Source organism: Esox lucius, chromosome 8 (genome assembly GCF_011004845.1).
Source record: "Esox lucius isolate fEsoLuc1 chromosome 8, fEsoLuc1.pri, whole genome shotgun sequence".
Lineage (NCBI taxonomy): Eukaryota > Metazoa > Chordata > Actinopteri > Esociformes > Esocidae > Esox > Esox lucius.
Genome location: NC_047576.1, coordinates 17,631,919 through 17,644,274, shown reverse-complemented (window position 1 = coordinate 17,644,274; position 12,356 = coordinate 17,631,919). Strand labels below are relative to the sequence as shown.

The window sequence follows — 12,356 nt, the reverse complement described above, 5'->3', positions numbered from 1 at the left end:
ATGCATTGGAAAACACCATAGAAGGTCAGAGTGCGAGCAGTGATATGACAATGTACATGAACCTCCATCCTAGACACTATTTTCTTTGAACATGTTTATGGTTTCTCTCAGTACAAACAATGGGCTAACTTGTCTGTTTGTTTGCAACTCTGTTTGCTTGCAACTCTGGTATTGTACCTCTTCTTACAGAAATGCCATAAAAACAGATGCCCATGTTAACAAAAGATAATTACAAATCAGAAAAGTTGACAAAACAATGTCCTCAAGCATCAATCAAGAACATACAGTATGGAAATGAATTATACTATTCCACTTCTGAAAACAATGTGGTCTTGACAAGGTTACTTACTGTTGGGAAAAGGTTGTTATTTTATTTTTACATGCCTGACTGTCAAATTGCCTGATTACTCACATCACTTCAACAAATCCTTTGAACGATGAGTCAAGTTTGTTTTGCGTAAGAAAACGAAATCTCTTGAAGTTCTTTGGAAATCTGCATGGTTTCTTTGTAGATAACTAGAACTGGACAGAAATTCTATTGAATATAAGGAAATTATTTTCTTTCTCCCTTTGTCTGTGACCTTCCCCTGCTTATCAGTAAAAGAGTAATTGCTGCTATCCTTTAAAATCAATACCAGATCCCAACATGACAGTCTGACACTAGTGTATTCATATGCCTTGGCAGACAATGAGACAAAACTGAGATCTATAAAAAGCCTGTACACAGAGTGGTGAACAATAGGAAAGGTCATCTGGTCATCCTCTCAACCAGCCCTTAGTCTGCATCATCTCAAACTGCCTGAGCAGATGCCTTCCTTCCTCACCTCTGACTTATGAAATCATATCCCCTCGCGGCAAGGCCATCGTCTGTCTGTTGTGGGAATTTTACTGTACGTGCCATCGGGGATGGTATTTACTGTACGTGCAATCGGGGATGGTATTTACTGTACGTGCAATCAGGGATGGTATTTACTGTACGTGCAATCGGGGATGGTATTTGCAGTTTATAAACGTTTATAAATGTCACACAGTTGCAGAGTTCTTAGAATCTTAAAAAATTTACCTGTTCGTTTTTCTGTACCACGCAAGAGGTCATCAGCGTGTTTGAACTTAATTTAGGTTAGCCAGGTGTTCTAGCCTCAGACCACTCTTGCCTTGTTTATCCAGCCAGCCCTACCTTATTGTTATGACGTAGGCTGTATTCACACAGCTTCCTATTTGTTCCTGTCTGACGTGAAAAGCGGCACTCTGCATCCTTTGGAAAACGTTTATTTTTTTTTCATACAGCCCCCTTTGGGCTTTGGCCCCATTTTGACTTGCGCTAGCTGTAAAACAATGGAACAATAGCCCACAGAGCCATGAGAGATACAAATCTATTTAAGAGTCTGGCTTAATTCCTGAAGAATATTGAATACAGAAATTTCTCAAGTCCTTAAGAAGCTTTATGTTGGCTCAACTCCAGGGTAAAAGACAGGAGTCAGGCCATGCTAGCCAATGCTCTGAGGGTGTAATGGGGATTCCTTTTCTCCATTTTATTTCTGTGACGTTGAACCCAGACCCTGTGGAATTACATAGAAAGGTTTGCAGCACGTTTTCTTAAGCTCAAAGTCACGACAGATGTTTTAGGTTACAAACTTTATCTATCTTGTTGTAGTATTGTATGCAGTAAAAGCAGGCCAAATCTTTGGGTTTGCTGCTCTGAGACTGATTACCCAAAATAATAAAACAGATGTTCACAACACTTTAAATCCTTGGGATAACATACTTGTAATGTTGCTTGTAGGAGGCAGGCCACAAGCACAGGGGAAAATGGAAGACTTCTAATAAAATTAATTCAGACATAACTATAACAACACATGAAAAGAACAACATTACAAAATATTTTCTGAACATGATCCTGCAGAATCCAAGCAATGATCAACAAGAGACGCTAGGGAACAAGGAAGTTAAATAGGGACAGTGATGAGGAACACAAGTGAGGGCAATAACAACAAACATCTGTGGTCCAAACAAAGGAGAGAGGGCATTGCATCTCAGTGGCACTGCAGGCCTGCCCGGATGTGACAATAAAATAAAATTTAAATAGCACAGAAGCAAGCTTTTTAAATTATTTTTTCACAGAATTGATTTTAATTGGTAAGTGAAGAATTATTAATCAACATGTATTTCTCATTAAAAATAATTGCAGTAACCTATATACCTATATGCTTGGTTGTACAGTAATTAATTAATTATGCCTTAGCGGTAGAGAAAATTAAAAAGAGTTCAATTTTAAGCATTCCATTGTCTATGCTTTCGTAACAGAGTGACCTTTTGTTGACATGGCGATAAACTGTTTATGTGTGAGCCCCATTACAATAGCAGGAAGCAATAAAAGACAGTGTGCATGGGCCTTTTGCTGGTTAGAGCTCACATCTAAAGTTAGGTCCAGCATTATTGATAACCTTGATGAAGATGAACAAAAATACTGTATATAATAAAGAATATCATTTATTTTAGCCAAGAACATAGGTTGCCAAAATGGCTGCTTCGGCCTGGACAAAAATTTTACCACAAAATTGCAAAGGCCATAACAGTCTTCATTGAACCCCAATGTAAATCTGTGTTTTTAACTGAAACACAAACTCCACAAGTGCAGTCGAAGAATACTTTTGGAGAGAATTTGGTGGGAGGACTGACAGTCAGGCAGCCAGTGATACAGAGAATCTAGTTTGGCTGCAAACACTTTTATGCAGGTTTGTAGTATGTAGCTAGCCTGTCATTTTCTGTGGTTGTGGCTGTGAACCCTGAAGATGTGATGGTTAAGGGAGTATCAACAGAGAGGACAGGCCAGCAGGATGAGTGATCCAAACATGAGCTGTTTGCTTCTTTCAATGCGCCAGTGTCTAGTTCCTGTTTAAATTATTTTGCAGTCCATGTCTCAGTGGTAAAGTTTGTCCTACTGCTGTCACAGCCACATGGTTAAATCATATAATGGCATTGACCACCTACTGAAAAACCAAACCGTCATTTCAAATGCTCAGATATTTTCTTTTTTAGAGGCTGCTTTTTTGGTCTTTTAAGCTGTTTGGTCCTACTGCTGACATAGCCACGTGGTTAAATCATATGATAGGATCTGACCTAACTCTCAGTTCAAATGCTTTTTGTTTTGGAGGATGCTTTTTTTGCCGTTTTCATTAGGGTATTTTACTGTGAGATAATACTGTTGAGCAAACACAAGATTTACATGACTTGAGTAGGATTCACTGTGAGAAGGATATTTATACTAGACCAGTGACATCGTCTGCCTCATCACGATGGGAATAGCTTGCTTCTGGCAGAGCTGGTATAATATGGTGCATGCAATGGCAATATTGTTGACAGTGGAAATTCAAGTATCTGTAAAGATTTATTTTATTGTTTGTGTGGTTTGCAAAATGAGTCATATTAGATAATGTGATATGTTGAGTCAGTGGTGTGGAGACTGTGTTGACTGAGCTGTGGTGTTGTAGTAAACGTGTGTTCCACATGCATGCAAACTCTAAAGCCAAATGTGTATTATCACTGTTGATGAAGTCCTCCCTGAAAAGATTGCTGTAATGAGATCTATCTTGTGATCAGTGTTTATCCTTCTTCTAAGAGGTAAGTTTGAAGTACAGCCCTTGATTTGATTTGACATCAACAAAAAAATTATTCGTGAATAGTTTATAAATGCCTCATAAGGAGTCCGAAGAGTCCTCATGAAGTGTGTTAGTGACCGACAAATGGTTTCTAAATCAAGGAATATCACACATACTGGTTGTATTTTGGACGCATAGACGTGTTATTGTTGTTAACTCTTGGTGAACTGGAGCAATGCCCTTAATAACTAAGCCCATGAATTGTTCCAAGGGGGAGGGATGAGAAAGTCTTCCTGAGACATGGATGGGCTAGCGAATGAGCTTCAGCCAGAAGGAAGAATAGCAGTGCCTTTAATGCTTCAGTTCCTGACGCACAGTGGCCACTCAGCGCTCCTCCAGTCCACAACGGCGACTGAATGTCAGGCTGGGTGGGGGAGGAAAGGGAAGCCCCCAGTGTCTCTGTATTGTCGAAGATTTTTTTTTAACCATGCCAGTCTCCTGAGCTCCACTGGTCACAAGGCTTGAACTCAGTCCTCTGGCGAGAGCCCCGACAAGGAACACACACACAGGGACACACACACACACTCTCACACAGTGAGGAATCTGCTCTGCGGTGTTCTGCAAGGCACTCGGTAGCTACAGCTGAAGCCCTCAGGGTGGGACTATCGCATCAAGAGGTCCGGTCCAGACTGGATAACCTCACCATGGGATCAGTTATGTGTAAGTGACTGGATTTATCTATTCTAAAGCTTTGTGGCCGTCTGGCTTCAAGAGGTGGCAAACAGATGTTATGAACTGTAGATATCATGGTAAAGCAGTAAGCAGGTAGGGCCTGGAGGTTAAGTGCAGTGGTATGTCCTTGTGACATCTTGAGTAAAGGAGCTTGGAACCTTATGGCGTTCAGTAGTTTGACTTAACAAGAGAAGAAAACTTTTACCCAGTTAACACATTTTGGGGACTTGGTTGGCTGGGGTAGAGCCGGGACAAATTAACAAAATCTTTATGCCGATTATTTATGGTATATATCTAGCAATGTATACCAACTTCCTTTTTATTTGACTGCCATTTAATGGACTATAGTATGGCTAGTTTGGTTGTTGTAGCCATCAACTGCCTCAAATGTCTTAGTATAGGTTTATTTGTAGTAATGAGTGACATTAAACTTTCAAAGAGTTCAAAACATGAATTCACGTTGGAATGTGTAGTTCTTTTTCAGGGTTACTGAGTTCACACATCGAATTCAGCAGTTAGAATCTCCCCTGAGTCCAAAGACTCCTGAGCTTAGATTTGGTTTGGTGAGACGTGATTGTCGTTATTCTTTGGTGCCTGTGCAACGAGAGGGAAGCAACAGAAGAGATCATAGAGGTAAATCAGCAGCGGCAGACTGAATCTGAAGAGAACTACAGAAATGATTTTAAGGGTTGAGGGGTTTCTGGTGCGGAGCGAATGTATGTACCAATGGGCCTATTTGTGTTAGAGATGTGGTGCGCTGAGGGTGAGTGCTATCAGATGGAAGGCACTGTGAAAGAAGAACGCCTGGATAACGTGAACAGCAGACTGGGTGGGGACTGAAGGGAACAAAGCACAGAGAGAGTGCCGCTTTGGCGGTCACGGAGCTCTCTGCCCCTACTGTCTCTGTGGAGTCTGGAACAACCTTGGTTCTGCTACGCACTGCGTAGAGAGAAACTAAACTGGCTCCTGTGCAGGATTCACATCATCTGCCCACAAAGACTCGCTCTCAGAAATGTGCAGTGCTTCTGTTTGGACACTCTGCTGTGGTGACAGGACAGACATCTCAAAGCGGCACCAGAGCCAACCCTTGTGGTGTCTGGTACACTTGTGGTGGCTCCTCTGAAGTGCATATATCCGCGGCAGAGATGGAGTCCTACCACCACTTCCTGGGGATGTTTTAAGACACATCTACAAGTATGTCCTCTTGCTTCCCTCTGTAAGGTTACTGATGGATTGGATGCTGGTGCTGGTTAGGCCCTGCTCATGTTTTATGGCAAGTTCATGTGTATGCTGCTGATTCCTGGGGTGGGCATTCCCATTCAGCCTGGTATTAGACTGATGCATTTATTAACACCATGTCATTCCCATTCAGCCTGGTATTAGACTGATGCATTTATTAACACCATGTCATTCCCAATCAGCCTGGTATTAGACTGATGCATTTATTAACACCATGTCATTCCCAATCAGCCTGGTATTAGACTGATGCATTTATTAACACCATGTCATTCCCAATCAGCCTGGTATTAGACTGATGCATTTATTAACACCATGTCATTCCCAATCAGCCTGGTATTAGACTGATGCATTTATTAACACCATGTCATTCCCAGTCAGCCTGGTATTAGACTGATGCATTTATTAACACCATGTCATTCCCATTCAGCCTGGTATTAGACTGATGCATTTATTAACACCATGTCATTCCCAATCAGCCTGGTATTAGACTGATGCATTTATTAACACCATGTCATTCCCAATCAGCCTGGTATTAGACTGATGCATTTATTAACACCATGTCATTCCCAATCAGCCTGGTATTAGACTGATGCATTTATTAACACCATGTCATTCCCAATCAGCCTGGTATTAGACTGATGCATTTATTAACACCATTTCATTCCCAATCAGCCTGGTTACAGACTGATGCATTTATTAACACCATGTCATTCCCAATCAGCCTGGTATTAGACTGATGCATTTATTAACACCATGTCATTCCCAATCAGCCTGGTATTAGACTGATGCATTTATTAACACCATGTCATTCCCAATCAGCCTGGTATTAGACTGATGCATTTATTAACACCATGTCATTCCCAATCAGCCTGGTATTAGACTGATGCATTTATTAACACCATGTCATTCCCAATCAGCCTGGTTACAGACTGATGCATTTATTAACACCATGTCATTCCCAATCAGCCTGGTATTAGACTGATGCATTTATTAACACCATGTCATTCCCAATCAGCCTGGTATTAGACTGATGCATTTATTAACACCATGTCATTCCCAATCAGCCTGGTATTAGACTGATGCATTTATTAACACCATGTCATTCCCAATCAGCCTGGTATTAGACTGATGCATTTATTAACACCATGTTATACTTGCATTGTTGGAGTTGAAAATGCCCACATCATCTCATGTCCCATTTTGATTGGTTCCTGATGTGGATATGTGGCAATGACAGCAGAAAAGCATAGGTCAGGGAGGTTACTTAAAAACACAAATCAATTTACGGTTGGTTGAACATTTACTGTATGATTGTATTAAAGGTGTGGAAAAATACAAGCAGTCAGTATTTATCAATCCCCAAAGTTGAGTGATATCACAAAGAAAAATGATCATTAAGCCATTGATGGCAGTTAAAAAAATATTGTATTGTTAGGTTTAGGGGTTTGGGTGTTTTTTAAGTGTGTAAAATTGCAGGCCCTCACTTTGATAGTAAAACAAACGTGTGTTTGTGCACATTAATGCGTGTGTGACTACACTTTTTTCTGTGTATTTTTTCTGGACCTGATTTTGCAGTTTTTAAGGATGGGGTAAATGTTTGGGTAGTGATTAGGTTCATGGTTAGAACGAATGTTAAGGGGTAAGTGGTTAGGGTCAGGGGTCAAGGTTGAGTTTGAAATTCTTCCTTCCTTTCATTTCATAGCAACATAATGACATCTATTAATTTGTTTCTTATGAAGATCTTTACATGATTTGGGTGGAATCCATGGAAAAAATCATATATTTTCTCCACCCAAAGTCCAGATTCTTCCACAGCTGGGGATCATTCAACTTCCAAAGAGTTCAAACAAACTCTGACTCTCCTGGGTCTCCCTAAACCTTGCCCCTTGTAATCAAAGCCTCATGACAACATACCTTGGATCGTGTCTGGACCCTCTGCCTGCCTCTCCCTATGTCTCCTTGAGCCAATTTAGAGGGTTGATAGTTTTATCCAGATTAATGAAACTTGTGGCCCGAGTTGCATCAGAGATGTTAACAACTAGACATCTTAATTGTCACGCTACCTTCCCAAGGTTATGTGGTACACTTTTCTGATAGGTGCACCCCACGGCTAATGTATTGGAGTGGAATGAGAGGTGACGTATGAAATCTGGTCCTACTCAATGTATGAACAGTATCAGAAAAAAAGGTATTTGGAAGCAACTAAAATCATCTCACATTGGCTCCGAAGATGTTCTACTAACAGCAGCAACGGGAGAGGGAGGACAAGGAGACGGCATGTCTTTCACCTTATGGCTCAGCAAGAGTAACTCATTGGTAGTGTGAATTGAAAATGTTATTTATATTTTATCTTAACAGTATTTAAATGACATTCAGTTCTGTAAAACTATAATAGTGTAAAACCCCTCTAAGACTATAGCAGTTGACATGAACACAGTTAGAACATAACATTTAAGTATAACATTAGCATTTCAATTTCATGTGTATTATGCTTATAGTCTATTTGTGGGTGACATCATAAGAAGTTCTAACCTTGAGATATTCAAAATGGATGCTAGCAGTCACTTGAGGAACACTTAAACCCTTTTGAATAGATCCTCAAGAACACAAAATGAAACTATTAACTAGCAGGTAGAACTATAACACAATAACCGTTCCTGCTTTGACCCTACAATATAGTGTTGGTTTTTCAAGGCAGTGTTGGTTTTTCTTTCATTTGATATCCATCACTAAGGGAGTTTTGTTATTGGGAGATGAATCGACCTTTCTGACATCCTGTAATTGTTTTTTTTGCACGTATGCAACTTTGCTGGGAATTGCTGGTAAATACACTAGTTTCAGTGGTAGTTGTGATAGTTCCATTTTAACTTGTCAGTTTGATTTGGAAGCATTCTCTTTTGGACATAATGTATGTAATGTAAATGTAAATATTAAAGGCATTAACATCAGTAATGTTTGAAAATCAGTCACCTAATGATATAATGATCTACTGATTTGCTGAGTGCAGATGTGGAATTGTTCACTAAATGTTTTGCACACAGCACTGCACTGCAAAAAATAAGAAGCATAAGTGAAATTGAGTAGACTGAGGATCTACCCGAACATATTTGGTTAAACATTTTTGGGGGGCATTTTATGCTTTTACTAAGTAGAGATAAAGACAGAATACAAGTGTATTGAAATGGCAGTGGGCCGGATTAGAAGCCATGCTATGGTGGAGGGACTATCCTTAACAGCTGGATCACCATAGGTCACATATTCATATTTTAAACACACAAATATACATAGAGCACTGGAATTTTAACCAGAATTGTATTGGGCGTGTTTTCTTTATTGCCCAAAAAGAACATACGAGAAATGAAAAGCCACCCGACAAAACACACGCCACTACCTCCCTCAGAACAGGCAAACTCACTCCATTTACCTGTCCTGTGTGTTTTACCTCAGATTGATGGGTTGAAGATTGACACCAGTTGTTTATGAATGGCTAAAGTATACATATAGGAATATTCTGGAAGAGGTCAAATAATTGCATGGGGAAAACCATTTTAATTATATTGAGTCTTCACCTTTTCAAGGCATTGTTTACTCAGTGATGGAGTAACACAGTATGTGTTGTATCAGAAAGATGTTATATTTCACAAATGTGCCCGAGTGGATCTATGGTCACTGCCATGGAATACTGCTGTGTCATTACGGCTTAATTTTTTTACTAAGTGCCGCCTGGGGTAACTTAGTCATGGTTGTGTGCCCATGGAATTCCAGTAAAATGTTCTGGTTATGTGAGCCATGTGATAAAAGCAGAATTGCTTGACGAGAAACGCAGCAGAGGAAATTTTTTTCAACTTCTTTGCCTGCTGTTGACTTATTTGTGACTGGGCAAAACCAAAATCACTATACAACACTACCCGACTGTGTCCTTGCAGACCTGACAACTGTTCACAGCTTCTCGTGTCTCTTAAGTTAAGACAGAAGCTTTTGTTCTGGAGAGGCTGTTTCAGCCACTGTGAAATTACATTAACATCACAGCGCTAAAACATTTACACGTGTCACATGACTGTGCTTCTGTTTTAAAACTGTATATTGTTCATGTTTACTCTATATGCAATCACACTGATGTGTTTGCACGCACACCAGATGTCCCCACAGAGATAGTAAACCAAATCTATCCCTGCAGGGTTTTTTGGGCTGATCCCCATTAGGACAATTTTCCTTTCCAGCTAAGGCTATAACTCACAATTGGGCATTGTGTTAGAACTGCGATTACTTTAGGTTTACGCATGCCTAACATGCCCGACTGTAAGTTTTACTCACAATTAAACCTGTAAAGATTACCAGTTAAGGATAGGCATTAGGTCTAGGTACTGGTATAAATGTTAGATTATTATGTTAAGGCTAGAGTTAGGTAGAGGTTTTGATTGGAGTATGGGTAAGGATTAATAAAAGGGCAATCAGCTGGTGTCCTCTTTTATATAGCCAAGTAAATGTGCATGTGCGTGTGAATGTCTGTTTCAGGGACCAGACTGGTTGAGGAACATCATGGGATGTTCAGGCCCGGTTGGCTGAGTGTCTTGGCGGTCACATGTTGTTGAGAGAGGACCTTTTAAACATTGCTGTTGTCTGAGGGGATTGTTTGTGTTAGATAGTACTCTGCATTAAGAAGCTCATTAGATGGGGCCACTTCAGCCTATTAACTGTCCTCTCCCGCAGGACAGATTTTGTTAAAGGAATCGACTTCTCAGCCCAGGGCTCAGTTTGTCAAATACATGGTTCATATCCTCTGAGGCTAGTGTAAGCAACAAGTAAGAAGCGTTTAAACTGAATTGTTTAAGTATTCATATAAACATTTAATTTGATAAGTGAAGTGAAGGAAGATATAGGACCGTTTTTACTGAAAGAGCTGTTGGCCCAGATTCAAACCCACACTGCAGCAGTGAATGTGCACCGGGAACATTTTATGAGGAGGCAGGAAACAAAGAAACCTAAAACAAGAGAAGAAAACAACGTTACACATGGATGAAACCAAAACTAAGATCAACAAGATACACTAGGTAAGGAAGACCTTAAACAGGGACAGAGATGAGGAACACAGGTGAGGGCCAAAGCAACAAACAGGTGTCTGGAGTCCATATGAGGTAGAGAGGGTGTTGGACCTCACTGGCCTGCCGTGACAGGACGTGACAGCTCCAGAGGTAGCAGCTTAGACCCGTAGAAAATCTTTGGTGAATATTTGGTCTAGTTGGTTATGATTTTCTGACCTGGCGATGTATCAGTCTACGGTCGTGTCTTTGGTGCACATGTACTACTGCATCTACTGATGTACTACTGATCACATGAGACTACATATGTAGAACTGATGAGTGTATATTACAGTTACTCTTGATTGTATTATTGATTATATTAAATAAAATACATATAAATATACATGATGAAACATATATAACTTTTTTTTTTAAATGCCATATTAGTTTTCTGCAGCAAGTGCGCCAAATCTTCCATTTGCAAAGAGAACAACACAAAATGTTTTCAAAAGCATATTGATTCTTCCTGTATCGGCTGTCTCCTTATCCTTTCCTTGATAATGGCTGCTTGTTACGTAACTCAACAACACTTGGCTCATTGTCTGTATGTAAGGACCATGGTGACTGGGAGCACAGCAGAGAAAAAGTCTAACCACTGACCGTCTCCCCATTCAGACAAAGCTGTACTGCCTGCCCTAAACTGCTGTTAACCCGCCAAATGATTAACAGACAGCTAATGAAGGAGGCGAACGCCTTCACCTGTACAACAACCACAATTAAGCTCACCTGATGTACGACAAGAAACCGCCACAGTGTGAAACTGCCACAGGCATAGCTGTCTGACAATCCAGCGCTCAGCATTGGTGCAACCAGGATTTGATCCCCTGGCTGCAGAGTCCTCCTTGGATCCATAGATTATCTGGTATTGAGGGGTTACATTTCTCCAGCCATATAATTCAGCTTTTTACCTAAACAAGGGTGAGGAGAACGCTTAACTATGGTTTCAACTGCTAACCGCCTCCTTAATGTCCTTAAAAATGTAAGCTCTCATTGAATTCCCAGCCAGCTGGGAATGTTTTCTTGATATTATCCTTTATGTAATCCCTGTAACACATTGTACACACAAGTTGGACAGCACGTGTTTCAGTGTTTTGGAATCCTGCGTACAATAGGAAGGAAAGCTTCTTATTAATATACAATGCCTCTGTAGCTGCCACCGGTGTTTTGGAACATACTTCCTCTAGGACCATAAACAATCCTGGATTCCCAGGCAGCTACACCTACGGGAGGGCGGGGGGCTTGGATGACAGAGGGGAGAAATATTGGAGAGCGGTGCACAGTCAGCACTTTAATGAAGAGGAATGATGCTAACAGGATGAGAACACCAGAGCACAACACACAAGTTTCTGATTTGTTCATTTTCTTCACTTTCCGAAGTCTCTCTGTTTCTTTCTGTCTCTGTGTCTCTCTGTTTCTTTTCCTCTCTGTCTCTCGCTCTCTTTCTGTGTTTCTCGCTCTCTTTCCTTCTCTGTGTCTCCCTCAGTAGGTTTATAATATTGCAGAATGTTAGGGAAGCGAAAGGTGTTGTTTGTAGTGTGGATGGGGATGTAGATTTAGTGCTGTCGTTATGATGTTACTTTATTTTGGTTTGGGTGATCTAGGAGTGAGTGTTGTTTGGAATGAGATCTGGGAGTGAGTGTTGTTGGGAATGAGATCTGGGAGTGAGTGTTGTTGGGAATGTTCCAATAAAGTATTATTAAAATAA

At 40.5% G+C, this 12,356-nt stretch overlaps 1 protein-coding gene across 7 annotated transcripts in view; it reads left to right on the top strand.

Annotated features, from left to right (window-relative positions):
• Positions 1-12,356, top strand: part of mcf2l2 (MCF.2 cell line derived transforming sequence-like 2) — an 87,827-nt gene that overhangs the window by 2,810 nt on the left and 72,661 nt on the right. The window contains exon 1 of one of the 7 annotated variants that reach the window (XM_010871952.3): positions 3,972-4,319. The exons of the other annotated variants lie outside the window; for them this stretch is intronic. Coding sequence (XP_010870254.2) covers positions 4,304-4,319 — 16 coding nt within the window. The 5' untranslated portion in view covers positions 3,972-4,303. Of the gene's footprint in view, positions 1-3,971; positions 4,320-12,356 lie in introns of those variants that run through there. 7 annotated transcript variants of the gene reach the window in all.